At 43.4% G+C, this 17,087-nt stretch overlaps 1 protein-coding gene across 1 annotated transcript in view; it reads left to right on the forward strand.

The window, feature by feature from the left end:
* Positions 1–1,477: 1,477 nt before the first annotated feature.
* Positions 1,478–17,087, forward strand: part of ST6GAL2 (ST6 beta-galactoside alpha-2,6-sialyltransferase 2) — a 51,101-nt gene continuing 35,491 nt past the window's right edge. The window contains exons 1-4 of the mRNA XM_086482129.1: positions 1,478–1,602; positions 1,704–1,716; positions 6,384–6,392; positions 6,843–6,911. Of these exons, the coding sequence (XP_086338255.1) occupies positions 1,478–1,602; positions 1,704–1,716; positions 6,384–6,392; positions 6,843–6,911 (216 nt within the window). The remainder of the gene's footprint in view (positions 1,603–1,703; positions 1,717–6,383; positions 6,393–6,842; positions 6,912–17,087) is intronic.

Consider the following 17,087-nt stretch of genomic DNA (forward strand, 5'->3'; position numbering starts at 1 on the left):
CACGGCATCATATCCCACTGATAAATGAGGATTTTACGGTTTTGAAGAAAATAGCTCTTGGTTTGAAATTTGTTTTCACAGTGTCCTAGGCTGAGGGGAAAAAACATGTTATTTTTATTCATTAATTACTTTGCAATTCATGAAACTTCTCATTTAAATCGAATAAGTAATTGGATGAACTTCTCTGGGATTTACAATCATTATTTGCTTTTGGCATGGCGTGTTCTTTCAACAACCATATATTTTGAACTGTTAACCTATTCTTGATCGCGTTTTGTCTTCCACATCCGTGTGATGTCACCTCTTAGCAAATTGCATCTTTTTCACTTACTAATTGTTTTGATTTTGATGCTTGCCTCATAGCTTTGAAGGCATGCCTTTTGGAGGCATGTTGTTCCCATCCTCTTACACCTTACAAATATGGGCACAAAGAAGCTACAGTCTCAGATGCATTTACACAGATGCTTAACTGAAAGCGTAGATTCAGCACAATAAAGGTTGTCTATGGTTGTACTGATTCTTTGTGCGCGAAGGCTTCGACTGTTTGCAAAGTAAACTACTCTTCAGTCGGAACAAAGACAGTAAAATACGCTTTAAAGTATTTTTAGCCCTTCAGCAAGCCGAGAGAGGACAGCAACGATCGCACTGCAAACGTTTCTCTTTCTCTGTGCCGCTGGAAGTACGACAGGGGCGATGAGCGCCGCTGGGTCCGGCGGCCGAGGGAGCGCTCACCGTCGTTCCCCGAGCATCTGTTTGATCGCTCCTTCCCTTTGTGCTCCCTGATCTAACAGCCCTGCACCGCATTGTTTTGTCTACCCGCTTTACGAGCGGTTTAATGTGTTTCTTCTCAGGAGACCCTTAAGCTTAAAATATTTCCTTAATTAACGGAGCCTGAGCTCAAAGACCCAGAGCTGGCTGCGGCGCTTCCACGCCGTGCGGGTGTCAGAGCCCCACCGCCCGGCTCACGGGGGAGGGTCGAGGAAAGGACCATGCCTCCAACTTTCCGGGCCGGCCGCAGGGAGCCCTCCCTCGACCCGGCCGGCCCCCGCCGGAGTCCCGGTGCCGGCGCTCGGCCGCCTCCGCACCGCCGGAGCCCCGAGGCGCTTCCCGCGCTGGGCAGGCCGGGGGAGGCGAGGCGAGCAGGCTGCCGGCCCGGCCCCCTCCCGCTCACCTCCCGCCCGTCCCTCCTGCTTCCAACTTCTCCGGCACAGACCCCTGAAGGCGCAGCGCGGCCCATCGCCATCACCCTTCCCCCTTCCCCACACCCCACACCCCACCCCCCCAGCCCCATGCGCTGCCCCCGCTTGGGGAAGATGCTGCCCCTACGCCCCCCCCCCCCCGCCCATGCGGGGGAAGGTGCGGCGCTGCCCCCCCAACCCCCCCCCCCCCCCCCCCCCCCCCCCCCCCGCCGGGGTAACCCCCTCCCGCCGCAGCGCCCGCCCATCCCGCCCCGCCCGCCGCTGGCCCTTCCCGAACAATGAGCCGGGACAGCGCGGCACGGCCCCGGGGTAGCCCCGGCATGTCCGCCCGGCCCCGGCCCCAAGCAGGCGGCTCCCACCGCCCGGCAACCAGCGCAGCGTCCCGCCCGGCTCCGCCCGCGAGGTAACGGGGGCGAACCAACCCCCCCCCCCCCCCCCCCCCCAATCCCGGGGAGGGGCCGGGTGGTAGCACCGGCGGCTCCCGGGGAGGGTGTTGGGGGGGAGCGGCTCCCGGAGGGTGGGCAGCGCCGGGGGGGGGGGGGGGCGGTGCCGCGCTGTGCCGTGCCGTGCCGTGCCGTGCCGTGCCGCGCCGCTGCGAGCCGCCCGCTGCCCGTGTCACCTCCCGGCGCCGGTGCCGCTGGGATCCGGGGGGAGCCGGGGTGCCGCCCGCCCCCGGCGGCCGCCCGCGCCCTGCGCTTTGTGCGAGCGGCGGCCGGCAGCATGCGGGGGGAGAGGCGCCTGGCGGGGAGCGGCCAGGCGGAGCGCCCGCGCCGCCCCGGCTGCTGCACCTCGGGGGGCAGGCACCCCAGGGAGCCCTGAGCGCCCCGGCGGTACGTGGGGGCACCCCCGGGCGGGAAGCACTTTGTTTTGGGAGGGGGTGGGGTGGGGAGGGGTGCGGGGGAAGGTTTCTCCTGTGTAGCGTTTGCTGGGAGGAGAATCCTGTGCGTGAAGCCCTATGGATTCTCAGTGGCATATAGCTTAGTGGCTTCTTGGCTTAGCAGTTTTTAGGCGGGGAGTATGCAGGGTGTGTTTTTTGGTAGGGTTCGCCTGCTCAAGAGAGCTTGAATAGATATGTTTCGAGAAGCAGTGCTTTCCAGGAATTTAAATGAGACCTTTTTTTTTTTTTTTTTTGCGGTTGCTTTTCAAGGCTATTCTGTTAGTTCTATATTTGCTTTTGCGGATTGTGCTTGTGAATAGTTAGGCACTTGTATTAGCATATAGAAATCGATATTCTGGAAGGGAAAAAAAGAGGTCTCTGCGAATTTACCTCTCATAAGCAGTGTAGTTCACTTTTTCCTTCTGCATATATATTTTATCAGGAACGTTATCGTCTGTAATACTCAACTACCATTTGTAGTTATTCCGTCATAGTACTGTGTTTAGGTTGGTACGAGAAAAAAATTTTGATCAGGTCACTCATTCGAGTAATTTAGTTGATAACTATTGGAGTAAGATTTAGTCATTTCTTCATGTGGAGAGAAATGTGAAGTGGTAGGCAGGAGGCAGCAGCAAACCTCAAGGTTAAGGTTTTTGCTCGTTTTTCAATCTGATTTTCCTTTTTCAGTCTTGCAAACTTTCTGAACTTTAACCCTTTGCAATGAAACTTTCCAGAAGTGGTGGCTGCATCCAGGTAATTTTAATAAATATATATGTATCTATCGGGTTTTTTTGTTTGGAAAACTCCTGCAAAAGTAATTCGGCTGGTTTTGATAGTGGGGGGCTTTTCGATACGGGGAAAAAGTTACTACCTTTTTTCCATTTAAAGATAAAGCTCTTGCATTTTTTTTTTTTCTTTTAAACAGGGCTTTTGGTTATTATTTTAAATTTGAAGTCAAGTTTAGAGGTGCTTTTCCTTCATATGAGCTTTCTGATTAAAATACTGTTTGACTGGAAATCCTGCAGTGGTTACTTACTGGTTTTGTGTGTGTCCTTCTAAGGCCAAAAGCTGCATTTCTGGGAAAGGATGTGCTATTTGTTGCTGAATGAGAAGCTGTGATAAAGGGTCTGGAGGTGAGGTCTTGCCTGTGTATTCAAACCCAAGGATATTCGGTGCTAATTCTGCAGCTGACAACAAAGGGGCATCTTGGCAGACGCCTCTGCTGAAGCAGGCAGGGCTCCACTTCCCATTTGCTGTCAAAGTGCTGGATTTGAGATGTTGTAAGCAAAGACTTTGAACTATTTGTAGGCAGAAGTCTTCTGTGATGGAGTTTAGGACCTCCACAACTCCTGATGTGGTGGTCAGAGAACTCTTTTCTTCTACAGTTCATCTGGGCAGAGGACAGGATTTCCCAGCATTGTCCACACTGCACATTCAGAGTTGGAGGATGTATACAAAATGTTAGAGGTTTGTTGCAAAGTTGCAGACCTCTACATTTATGTTTTCTGATGTGTTTTCTACTGAGGAAAGGAAAAGAAAGGCTAAACAATAGGTAAGGTGTTACAAAAACTTTATAAAAGGAGCTTAAAGGGATGTTAGGATTGCATATGTGAATGTCGCAGTGGAAAGACATTATAGATAAAGTTATATGTTCACTTTATCTCTGTCCTTCTTTGAAATCTGCAAAATGATTGTTATATGCTTTTTTAGATGAAACATAGACTTGTGGATAAATAAAATCTGGAGATACCATTTGCTGTTTTAAAATTAAGAAAGCAAAATAAAAAAGAATTGTAATCCTATGGAATTAGATTTTTTTTCTATTTCAGATTAGTGACATGAAATAAAACAGCATCCTATTGGTAGCATCCTAATGATTGCATTGTGAATTGATGCTGTGTACATTAGTTACTGCATACATTAGCGGAGCATGCTGGATTTTACATAAGTTGTTGGAATGCTACTGGTCCATCAGAAATTGTATGCAAATCTCTCTGCAGTAATTTTCAGGCTGTGTTTTGGGAACTTCTCTGGATTTGCTAAGCAATTGGCTGTCGGTCTACAGAGAAGTACTTGGGCATATGGTATTGGCTCATTTTCTGTGTATTTAGCTACTAACAGAATTAAAAGAAGCCAAAATATATTAAATGCCCCTCTAATATTAATTATCTTCATAAGAAATTGCTTCAAATACTATCAAAATTGCAGATGTATACAAATGCTGTGTGATCAGTGTGAAGGCAACTCCAGGCGACAGGGTCAGTGGGAAATCTGTTGATCTGCATAGGTCTGTTGAGGTGCTGTTGCTGCTACAAAAAAATTGGGCACCTCTGTGACACTGTAACTTTGGAAAAAAGGTGTAGGGACTTGATTCAAGGAGTGGAAAATCTGGTTTTGCTGATACTTTCGTAGTGCAGAAGTCATTTTTGTCGAGTAAAAAACTGTTGACTTCTTCAGGGTGAAGGTTTATAGCCCTTCAATAGCTCTTCCTAACACTAAGCAGTATCCCTTTCATGCATTTGAAGTGTGTTGGAAAGGCTGGCTAGTAATGTTGGTACTGATGAATGAAAAAGAAAGAAATTTACAACATCAGATGCTTTTCTTTAAATTATTTCCCTTGTTGTTAGTTATTACCAAGCATTAGACTGCCACACTTGAATATAATTAATGTAGTAAATGGTTTATTAGGCACCATCTGAACTTTTGTCTTGTTTAATTATAGAAGCTTAGTGCAGTGGTCTGTGTACAATATTCAGCCCAAATAATTGCTTTCAGACTTTTATCTGACCATGGTTATTTTTGGAGCAGCTGCGTGCATGGCTTTTCCCTGAACTTTGCACTTTTTAGGCTCTGATTTGCAGTCGTGCCACTCCATCCCCAATTTGCATGACTAAAAGCAGTTGCGTTGTGATTTTGCTGATAGTAATTCAGAGCAGTTGTTCTGCATGCCGTCATATGGTAATATGTTTTGATCTTCCTTAGAGCTCCATCATTCATATTTAGGTATCCACCAAACCATGACACAAACGGGAAAGTTGCAATTACTTTTTTTCTGAAAGTTTTTAAATGGTTCCTGAAGTTAAGAGTATTTCTTCCAGTGACATTGTGTGTCTGGAAAATTATTTTAAAAATGTAAAGGTAGTGACATGGGATGAATTCTGTGGCACAAAGAATTTACAGTAAAGGGTTCAGATACAGCAAACCCTTCTTCATGTGCTTAGTCACATATATTAATTCCATAATAAATGCCATCTTCCTCCAGTAGAACTCATACTGTCATATTTAGGTTGCGAGATCATGTGAAAAGCTGACTACAACTGCCATATTATACCTGAGAATAATGTAAAAACCCTGATATTTGTTACTGGGTTTATGAATATTTTGTATTTTAGATGCAGTGTTTTCTGTGGTGCAACCATAGAAAACTGATTTTCTTGATCAGTAACACTTCTGAGGAAAAGCAATTTTGTAAAGAAATTCAGATTTATTTTTATTTGGTCTGAAAATTTTACATAGACTAGAAACAGTGCTTCAGTAGTTGGCCTTGAGGGCAAAGTATGCCAAAATCATTATGTTTGTTGAGTGCATTTTTCAGAGATTGGCTCTTTCCAGAAGGATAAACGCTTGAAGGGTTAAATGTCAGGGAGCTGTTGCCAGTGTTCTTGATGAGGGTCCTTGACCTTGCAAACTTGCTCCTGACAGATGCTCTGACAGAGCCTGTTGGTCTACAGGCCTTCAAAGCCCCCTTCGACACGAGTCACTTTGGAGAGGCCGCATCTTCCACGCTGCTGAAGACAGCTGGAGGTTCGGTGGGAGCTGGGGAAGTGGAGCAGAGCTGGGATGCGGTGGCCTGGATTGCTGTTACATTTCACTGGAGTTGCAGCCGTACAGCTGGTTCTGTGTGTTATCGCATTGTGCTTTCTGGAAGGTTGCACTTCAGAAATCTAAATGTAAATGGAAAGTAAATGTTATTCATTACATTGCTCTGTGATCACCATCGGAGTAGGCTTTGTCGCAGGTTTTGTACAATCCACTGTTTATTGTATTAAACTGTATAAATACTACCTGAGATTAGGGCATTTTATAGCTAGGGTTGTGAAATGACTAGGAGTGCTGTCTGGGGACTGAACACAAACTCATGTGAACCAAATGGCTGTTAACTGTGGAAAGGAAAGTTTCTTCTTCCCTTGTGATACGTATCTGTCTGGGTGGAAGATATGTGGCCTGCCAGATGCAGAGGACTTAGTGAGATTGGATGATTTGTTCTGTAGCTTTGTGAATCTGTTATGTCATTGATGAAGCCAAAGGTCCGGAGGGTGTAAAATTTGATGAAGGATATTTATAGGATCCTCAGTTTAAAGTAGCTCTGCTATGCTAAGTTCTGTATTTAGTTTTGGTAGTGGAGTTGCCTTTCAGTCCGTTGCTGGAAGGACTACTTTTAGTCTGGTCACTGTCATGTCTCCCCTTCAACAGAGGCTCTGATTCTGTCTCTACAAAATACCAAGTCTCTTCTGCCCATGATGTTCTGTTTGAGGGACAGGGACCTAAGTAAATACCTTCTGTGTATAAAAATGTAGTGATGTACTCTACAGTTGTGGTCCAAAATGCCCTCAGTCTTTGCATAACCAAGTAGTGCAGAATTTGACATTCTTTTATGAGGCTGATTCCTAGCTAAGAAGATGCTGGTTCAAAGTGCTCTTTTAAGGCAGTGTGTTGCAAATCTGAAAAATGTTGTGGGTATTTTATGATTCACTATGCAGAGCGAGAGGTGTTTGGCTCTGGACTGGCAATGGGATATCGGGCTGTTCACCCTTACGCTGTGGCAGGGAATGGAGGTCGGTAACAAATGAAAGCTGTTACCATCTGATGGCTGTTTAGTCACCTGTGAAATGTGGTTTCTAATAGACAGGTTTCCACATCATAGGAGCAGCCGCTGCAATTAGATGAGCAGAGCCAGCTCCCTTGTCCGGAGGACTCGTTAGAGTGAGTAACAAGCACATCATGCCTCATCTTAGCCTCAAACCGATCCTGCCAGTTAAGTGTTTCCAAACACAGTGTAGGGACCCATGACTGCGAATCGTGCTCTGTCTGCTGGTGGAGAAAGAATGCGTTTTATTGTTGGAGCTGCTGGCCTGTCTCTCCTACAAAGGCTTAACCTGTAAGGGCAGAAGAAATATAGCAGCTATAGCAGCATCCATGAGGTTCTGGCTCCATGTGAGTAAGTTGCTTGTAGAATGTTCAAAGGCTTCACTGGCTTTAGGATTTCGTCCTATGGAAGCATTATAGAGGGCACCCTGTATCTCCCAGTGAAGCTAATCATGTCCAGACTTGATAGTAGTTACTGACAAATTGGCCAAGAAGTCAGTGATTAATTTTAACGAATGAGTTTTCTTTGAATGCAAGCTCACGCATGCCAATTATAACAGTATGCCTATGATAAAACTAGGGATTTTTTTCCTTTAAGCTTCAAATCTGCTGGTGACTGATTATTTTTCCCAGTGTCTTAAAATAGCTGTGTTTTGTGGAGAGTGTCATGGGAGGAGGGGGAGAGGGCAGAAACAGAAGTGCTTTTTCTCCCCCAAAATACCCTAAATAAAAATGACATGTTCAAAGTTGTTGGGAAATTCTTTTTTAGTGATTAAGGAGTATTTAATATATTGTATCATATGGTCTGGAAGGCCTCTAGTGTCTTCAGTGAACTACAGACCTGGTACCTCATCCCACAAAACCAGTGAAAGGTCTGGTACTGCCCTTAAGTTGGCTTTGGATCTAGACCCCTGTGGGTCCCAGTTTGTATTCCAGCTGCAGGCTCCTTTCAACAGGAGATGATAAACTTGAGTGGTAGGAAACAAAGCTCCTAGCAAACATACATGAGTTGAGTCATATTTTGCTATATTGAAGAAGCTGGTGTTAAAACAAAGCCTGCTTGGACTAAATATATCACGAGGCGTTATAGAGGAAGCATTAGGAATAAGAGGAGTGCAGGAATTTTTTGAAGCAAGCAGTGTACACTATGTGGTTTTTGGTTTTGTTTTTCCTAAAGATTGTGGTGCTAGCATAGGAATTGCATTACAGCTTCACAGACAAGAAACCTTATTTCTTAAGAACACAAATGTGGTTTATAGGAAAATCAAGCACTGGCATGTTTTTAGACATTTAACTCGGATATAGTCTTGCAGATGGATGGATGCAAGGCTGCGATCTAACTACCTTGACTCCACACACAGACCTTTTATTAGCACAGCTGAAGGGCACAGAATATCAAGGGTGGTTTTACACTGATGAGTTCGCATGACTGTAGCGGTATGGTGTTGACATTTTCTTTATAATATACCGCCTTTTTTCGGAAGCTTATCATTCATCCATAAAACACATGTTCTGATTTAAAGCATAGTTAAAAGGTCTACTTAGCGGAAGGAGAAGTTTTACTAAGTATAAAAATGATTGCTTTGACGAAATGGAAAATAATCTGGCATTAACAAAGAGCACACTTCTTTTTCATACTGTTTTTGGGCTTTGTTTAACGTGCATAACTCAGTACCCTTAGATTTAAAAGTCATTTAGGAAAAGACATTTTGAAAACTGCAAGTCCCTTAAAAGATTGTTTCTTTCATTATCTTGACAAACCTTGAAAAGTAGTTTCTGTGCCTGCGTAGTGATTATGTTTCAGAAACATTTCTTAGGGGTTTTATTATGTGCTGAAACATATGTTTATAAAGGAGACTATAACCTGGTGGAAAAAGTGTCTTATAATAATAAACCTGTCGATGGGCCATATGCTGCCATCAGTATGTTTGAAAAAAATAAATTCTTCTACAAGTGTTAAGTAAGTTTACAGCCCAAGTGTTAAGTTAGGGTCAGACTGTGACTGGCCCTCTGTGAATTGAGAGGGGGAGGAAAGCACATGCAGATCGTCCTCATGCTCTTTTCGTTAGCTCACACGGCGGCCAGTGAGATAGAGCGGGGTAGAACCCCTTCCCAAGGGTGCAGTGGAGGCAGGAGGTCCGTGGGAGACCGTGAGAAGTCCTCCTGCAGCTTTCCTTGGCACTCTGCAGGTTTGTGCTGACCCAGCACAGGGTGTATTTTGTGTGTTTTGTAAAACTTGGCTGAGCTATGTGTGGTCTCTCCTGAGAAGAGCAAACCTCCGAGGTAGATTATCTTCATTTAAAAGGTGACAGAACAAATATATGAAGCTGGTACAAATAGAATAGCTGTGATAAATATCTAATTGGCTAAGAAATGTGGAAAAAACTTCAGTTCTAGGTAGATAATTTACATTTTATGGATTTTTTTTGGTGCTTGTGTCACCATTTTTGTTTTTTAAATGTAGGTGACATGGTCGTTACAAAGTCTTTTGTTTCTGAAGACCAAAAGTAAGATGCAGTAGGTCAGAGGATGTGTCATTCTTAAAAGGCACTTCTGTGTGGGATCAGTGTTTGGTGAATGTAGACACTTTCAGGCGTATTTTACTTTGGATGCACTCATGTAGCTCCTGTGAATGGGAGTCATGCATGTGTGCATCTCAAAAAGAATAGGTCTCTTTGTAACTGAGGCACTTTCTGTGTAGAAACATACTTGACCAAGAAGTGTTTTTAATGTCCTAATGTTTTCCACCACTGATCAGCTGTGCACTGCTTGTTTTCCTGGCAGCTCAGCAGGTGATAATCGTTGTCAAAGGAAATATCAAAGATTAAGGGGAATTGTTTAAAGCAGTTGATCATACTGAAGGCTATGTCAAGAGATACATGAGGTTGCTGTAGTATCTGTTATCAAACTCAAGATTGTGAACAGAACAGTCCCCACCAAGAACTGATTCCTTACCCGCAGTGTTTCCAGAGTTCATCAAAGCTTTTAGTTTGCTCAGGGGAAATTTGCTTCTTGAGGGCTGACATCTTCCCCCTGGGTTTTCCTGCCCAGAAGTCTTAATGAGGTATGTTGTGTCTATGTGTACGAGGCTCCCAGTCTACATGAGGGCCTTGGAGACCAAGGGAGTGGAGCAAAGAGAGAGAGTAATATGGAGTAGAAGCACCCAGACCCCAGCACAAGAGTTTACAATCACGATAGAAATGGAAAATAGATCGGCTTAGTAGTCTGTGGAGGAGAGGGTACTTGGGAGTTATATGGATGTTGCCTGGGAAGATTTTTGGGCACATCAGAGAGTAAGGCAAAGTATGGGTTGAAGGAGCAGTAAGAGGATGACAATAAGTCTGGGGAGGAAATCATCTGTGCCTGGTGTGTGCTTACCTTTGCAAGAGAGGCACTTTGGTACTAGCAAGTCTTGGAAACACACTGAGACCATTTCTCTTCAGCCTGATGAACTGTAGCTCTACCATGGAGACTGTAAAGTCCAGCCAAGTTCTTACACCCAGTTGGACCTGAGTGAAGGGTCCTGGGCTTCAGTGCTGCCTCCTGAGCACGGTTGATGAGGTGACTGAGGAGCCTGCAGTGGGCCAGACTGGCTTGCCTACGGTATATACAAGCCAACATGTGCTGTTAACAACTGCAGCACTCAGAATTTGCACAAACCCACATTTCGTAATAAAATAGCCTGCAACTGGTCAAAGGCACCAGTAGTAGCCAAGCAAATTTGGAATGTCTAAGCCAACCATTTTTAAGTTATGATGAGCCAAAAAAAATTAGGAAACAGTCCAAGAAATGGAGAACACCTCACTTTTCTGGAACTCTCATATCTCCAAGATGCCTTGGCTGATCTACCTCAAACTTTCCAGAGAAGCTTTCCTTGGCACAAGACCATGACTGTGAAATTTCATGTGACTGGGTTTTACTTTGTTGAAGTTATGAAGGTTAAGACTGGAATTTGTTATAGAAAGCTAATCTCTCCATTAGAAATATTTCTGCATAGTTGATATTCATTCCATTGTAATTGTTCACTGCTATTTCTTGTCAGGCTGATTGTATTTTTACTATTTATTTTAGATTATTATTTTTTTAAAGGATAAATTCAGAGCAATATAGCTTGGAGCCAAATTATGCATGGCTGTGTACAGGCATATGTGGTAAGGCAAAACCATTAGCCCTATATCCATTGGGGGAGGAGTCATAGCTGGAGTCCAACACCCACCTGACTATCACCGGAGAGCTTTTTGGAGTGTCTCATTTGAGAGCTCACTGTTAAATACAGCTTTTCCCTGTCTGCTGGGTATAAGAGAGTGTCTCTGTTGGCCTAGTTATACTGTCATCTCCAGGCGAAAAATGTTTCTGGTTGATGGCCATCTTGTCACGTGGCAGCTCCTGCTGTGGAAAGCCATAAAGGTGGCAGTAGCCTAAGATTGGGATTAGTGTTTTTCAAGCGTTCTCTTGAGCTGCACTTCATTGAGTCTGAACATGTGTAGCCTGAAACATCTAGCTGCCAAAATTGCAAAATTTCAGATAGGCATTAGAAAACATAGAGAAAATGTTTGTGGGCCTGGAAGTGCTTTTTATTTTTCAAATTAGGGGCACCTTAGCTGTGACTTAATTCTGTATAGGAGTGAGACCTGGTTGTGCACCAGCCCTTTCCCCTGTGCTGAGTGCTGTTTTCTGAAGGATATGAAGACCAAAGCATGCCATTGCAGATACTTGCTATCGTTTGATGGAGCCAAAAGAGTAAAGGTCTCAAAATACGCTGTATTTAAAGACACTGAATTAATTTGACTAAGTCACTTTATAGACAGAGCGAGCAAGCCTGGAACAGATGTCAAGCTGGAATGAGCCTTCACCCTGAGGCAGGGGCTGAGAGTGTTTGAAGTCGATGCTCAACTGTATTTTTCTTTCCGGGGCTCAAGTTTAAATGCACCAGGAGAGACTCGGCAGAAGTCAGGAAGTGCTGCTCCTGGAAGAGAGAAGGTGCCGTTGATCGCTGTTTGGTAGGACTCTCTTTCAGACAGGATCACCCAGCACCTGCTGAGCTCTGATGCAAGGTGCAGTCTTTGTCCTTTTTTCCACCTGTGCAAGGCGCAGTCTTTGTCCTATTTGCTGCCTGTACTGGTGCTAGCATCTGTGCTGGTGCTAGCATCTGTAGCAGAGGGAGGTTGCTGCTTCTTGCCTACTACACCTCACACCAAACATAGAATCGTCTGTCAAGATATAGTAGATTATCATGGGTTAATTCCTGAAAAAAAGGTTGTCTGCATGAAATACCTATCAGAAGGTTTTCTATTTGCTCAGGCATTTTATTATTAGGAGCACTAAAAAGCCCAACAGTGCCAGCTAAAAATCAATCTGCCACTATACAGGCAGCCAATGAGAAGAGTGTGGGGTGGGTGTAATGTGATCACAGCTACTTATACCAGTGATCAGATATACTGCTACAGTCTGCAAAAGCTGCAAGCAGTGAAGAAACCCCGCTGAAAACTCCTGGACCACGGAATTAAAATAATTAAGCCTTGCAGTCACAGATATATATTGCCCCTTCAAGGTCATCATGAGATAAATAAGAGCACAGCTAGAGCACACTGCATACGTGGAACTTTGTTTTTGTTTGTTTGATGCAGAGGCTCTTTATTTTTTTAAAACAATAACTAGTTGCAGTTGAAAGTGCTTTGAGGATTATTCGGGTGGTGGTAGCATCAAAACCACAGCCATCAAAGAGGAAATGCAAAGCAAAATATATAGATATAAGGATGCATCTTTTGATTCCTGAGCTAGCTCAAGCATCGCTGCACGGCACTGTAGTGCTCTGCATAGAGACTCCTTGAATGATTTCTTCCGTAAGCAAGGCTCTGGTGGAGGAGATCACCTCAATGAATTTTTATCTTCTTGGCATTTCTAGAAATAGTGTGTCTGCACTATTCAGACTGCAGAGCTGCAAAGCTTTGAGTTACTACTGGTGCTACTCCATCCTGTGCTTGCAGATGAAAGTTTCCAAGGAGTTTCATAAACTCGTTGCACAGGCTGAGAGAAGGGATAGAAAACTGCATAGCTTGTAATACTGCAATATTATAGTATTGTCTACTGCTGCAGTAACCCCTGCTGTGTTTGGAAGGTCTCAGGCATACCAGTACCATGTCTAATCAGTCAAGCAGCCAATAGTAATTCATAGCCTTGACTGCTGAGAGATTCAGCATGGCTAAGATAGATATCTTCTGATCCATCTCAAGAAGTAAAGTCCTTTTCCTACAGTAGTTTCCTTTTTGATAGTGCAACTTTAACCTTGTTTCTGAACTTACTCACTTATTTTCTAAAAGATAGTTAAAAGGTACGACACTTTAAAATAATTAAAATGCCCTCCATTAAATCCTTGATGTTATATCCTTATTTACTCATTTTAATCACTTTAAGTAAATGATGCAGGAACATTAACAGCCAGACAATGGTACAGCTGTGTGAAGAAAATAAAGCTGTTAGGATGCTGCTGCAGTTTCATGACTCAACTGTATTGTAAGTACAGAATGTACCCAGTAAGTGTATCTGGTAGAGTATGAAGTCTTCCTTACCTTACCACTGGATTAAAGTCAGCCCTTTTATATGTGCGCCCCACCCCCCCCACACCCCCCCACCCCCCCCCAATCGCTATAAAGCAGAAGTGAGGTCAGTAACAGCAGAGCAACAAAAGAGTAGCTCATTTCCCCACTGTCCATGTTTCTCAGAAAGTAATATTGGATACCACATCAGTTCCACGGTGGTTTTGGGATATAAACTGAAATTGAATTTTTCATTCAGGTCCGCTAAACAAAACAGTTATATGTTTGTCCTTTGAAATGCAATAACTTCTAAACAAAAGATTCCCCTCATTTTCCATCCAACTGAACTGAGGCTAACGAAAGAAGAACATTGCAAGTCCCATGTAAGAGAAGTATTCCTTAAAATGTCAAGTGACTTAGAAACAGGCATGCTGTCATCAAGATAAAGACAGATTGGGTAAAGACTTGCAGCAGTGGTGACTGGTTCATAGGTCTTGGACATGGTTCAGAATAAGGATGGTACTTCTGAGGTTTTGGAAATCAGGAGGTGGTTACAGTGACATGGTGATGCTGGAGGGAACACACGACTGATCTGGAGTCACCAGTCACCGGCTGAAATGCTGGAGAAAGAGTAGCTGTAGAGAGAGTACATAGAGTACGTAAAATATGTATTATGTTAACAATGTTATATTTTCCAAGAAAGACAGTGCTTTTAGAAAGCAGATGTTGTGTACTAAAAGTCTGTTTCTTCCCTGATACTCTGATGCCCAGGCCAAGTGAAATTGATTTTAAACTAAAGACATCAATGTGCCTGTTTCTTACAACAGTGTGCTTGGCAGAAAAGTAATATATTAGAATTCACATAAACTTGGATTCTCTGACTCCTGGAAAGGAAACTGTATACGTTACCCACTGACAGAAACGTGGGCTCCACTACAGCGCGCCCTTAGGCATGTTCTATTTATGTGGCTTGAAATATGTGAGTATTCTTCATGTGCTTGTCTGTACTCAGTTTCTTTATGGAGACAGTGACATTTACAGTATCTGCAGTCTGGAATACTGCTTTTGCCATAGCTTTTAATGATTATCTCCGTTTACTAAAAAAACTAAACTGAGACCTTGGCATGGCGATGGTGTGGAAGGTTTAGCAGACACGAATTGTTACTGCACTGCACATGGTGATAAAGTTAGAAAGCTTTAAGAAAACTTTAATGAAATCAAGCTTTCCTTTTGCTTGATCTGAGCCATGCAAATTCTTTTCCTTTAATTTATTTTCCCCCGTGATATAAAAGTATGTAAGTCTGCTCGTTCTTTCATCAAAAGTGATTCAGACCTGAGGGACACTTGTAATTTGGAAGTAATTAGTAAATAAGTCAGATAAATACTATCCATTGAGAATTGTGAAAGCATGTTGAATAGGATTCTTAAAGAGCTATATCAAATTTGAACAATTAAAGCTTAAAAAAATTATCAGTAGTTAGTATGATAAGTCCATTTCATCATAAATTAGTTCACTGTTAATAATTTCTGCTGCTTTTGGAGCGATCTGAAGAGATTTAGCAATCTCGAAAAATAGCTAAAATGGAAGAAAGAGAAGATCTGTAAAGTACAGAATCTTTAGGCTAAAATGTGGCAATATCCAGCTACCTGGTTTGCCATGCAAGCTTGGGGTGTGCGCTGGCAGTCAGTGGGGTTCTGCTCCAGACCTGGACCTCAGGTCTGTTGTGGGTACTCTCTGCTCCCCAACAAACTTTAAACAGTGTTTCTTTTGGTCCTTCTGGAGCACAACATAGTGTCTGTCTGGTTGTTTAAGAAAAGCTCGGTGGTGCTTGTTTACTAATGATGAAGTCAAAAAAACCCCGGCTTGTGTGGCTGCTGCTGTTCGCAAATTGGGCTCTTTAAGCAGAAGAGCAGAATGTGAGGTGCAAGATGTGTTTGAGTAAGTGTGGTTTGTAAGTAGACCAGTCTAGCACTGCTCGTAAATTCATGTTAAAATCTTCATATTCCTCTACTTAAATGTCACTTCAGGATTGAGAGACACCACAGGATTCTGCTGTAGCCTTGTATCAGCGCAGGGGTGGGGTAATGGGATCACGCAGAGCTGTGCCTTTCCTCCCTGGGAATAACCTGGTATCTCTCACGACTCTCCAGGGTCTGTTAGAGGTAATACTAGAATTTTTATTTGGGGTTTTTTTATATCATACAATTCACTACTGTTACTAGAAGTACTGTGAAATTGTACAATGCATTAAAATAAAGTACAAGTTACAATGAATTAAGGAAATATGTTATTCCTATATAGAGTTTCTTCGGCTTTATTGTATTGGTAAATTTTGTTTAATCAATTCACCAAACTGGGTTTGGTGATTGGTAGGTTTACTACCAGTGGCAGGTTTCCTACCAGTGAGTGTGGGTTACCAGCACTTTGCTATGCTACCTCATGTCCAAATACAAATTCACAAGAGTTTTACTCTTTTATCACAGCAGAGTAGGCACAACAGAATGTTTTGCACAGATACTGAAAAATCTGTGAAGTCTAGAGTAGATGACCCCAGTTGAACGCAGAACAAGAGTCTTGTCACTGTTTGGTATCACTTATGATTGTTCCCGGTATATCTTTTTGCATTTTTATACCCATATTTATCATGAACTTCAATGTGTTTTTCTTTAAGAGTTAAAAAAGCTCCAACCTCATGAAAGTAGAAGAATTTTGCTTTGCTTGCGGTCATCCTGTGCGGTATACCCTTTACCCACTATAGCAGTTTTAACTGTTAGTAAAACATTCCTACTAACATATGCTGACTAGAAATATAGATGCAAATCAGAAAATAAAAGCAAGAATCATGAAAATGTTAGAAATGTTAAACATTAGTTTTTAGATCAGACTGAATGTTTTGGGTTTGTTTGTTGTTGTCGTTTTCTTTCCCCGTTTATTTAGTGTCTGAACGGGATTGAAGCAGAACTGAACCCCATCAACAGAATAGGTTTTACAGGATTGGGTGTTGCTAAGGAATCAATCTATGTTAAAACAAAGATTTCTTTTTCAGAACAGTCTCTTTTTATGTTGGCAGAGAAAACCTTCTTCTGATTGATTTAGGGCAGTGAATTGGCTTTGCTTTATTACTTGCCGTCTGCCTTTAGCTCTTAAAAGCTGCAGACGTGGATTGAGGCTGTATTATGCTAGGCAAGGGGCAAACCACATAAAAGTTCATCTCCAGCCTTGTGAACTTTCTTCCTGATTCTCCAAATGGTTGGCTTGAGTGTTGCCGATGGCCTTCCTAAATAGCAGATGGTGCCGTGATGAGGGGAAAACTCATGTTTTCTGGGAAGACCACAAACCTGAAGAGAAGCAAGCACTGTCTCAAGCAGGGAAAGCAAACAGGAGGTATGCTAGAGGAGTGTGGGCAGACCCCATCTACTCCTTGCCACAGGTGGAGGGGGTCTGTTCCTGTGGGTGCTGAGTTGCCCCTGTGCAGGAAGGGAGAAGAGAGGGAGAAAGAGGATCTTGGACGTGTCTTGACATCTTGCTGAGGGGATGGCTGTGCTCTGTACCAGGCAAGAGGATGTGCTTCATTGGTACCTTGTAATCAGAATGTGCAAAAGATACAC

The sequence above is a fragment of the Leptosomus discolor genome, chromosome 1 (assembly GCF_034619465.1).
Source record: "Leptosomus discolor isolate bLepDis1 chromosome 1, bLepDis1.hap2, whole genome shotgun sequence".
Lineage (NCBI taxonomy): Eukaryota > Metazoa > Chordata > Aves > Leptosomiformes > Leptosomidae > Leptosomus > Leptosomus discolor.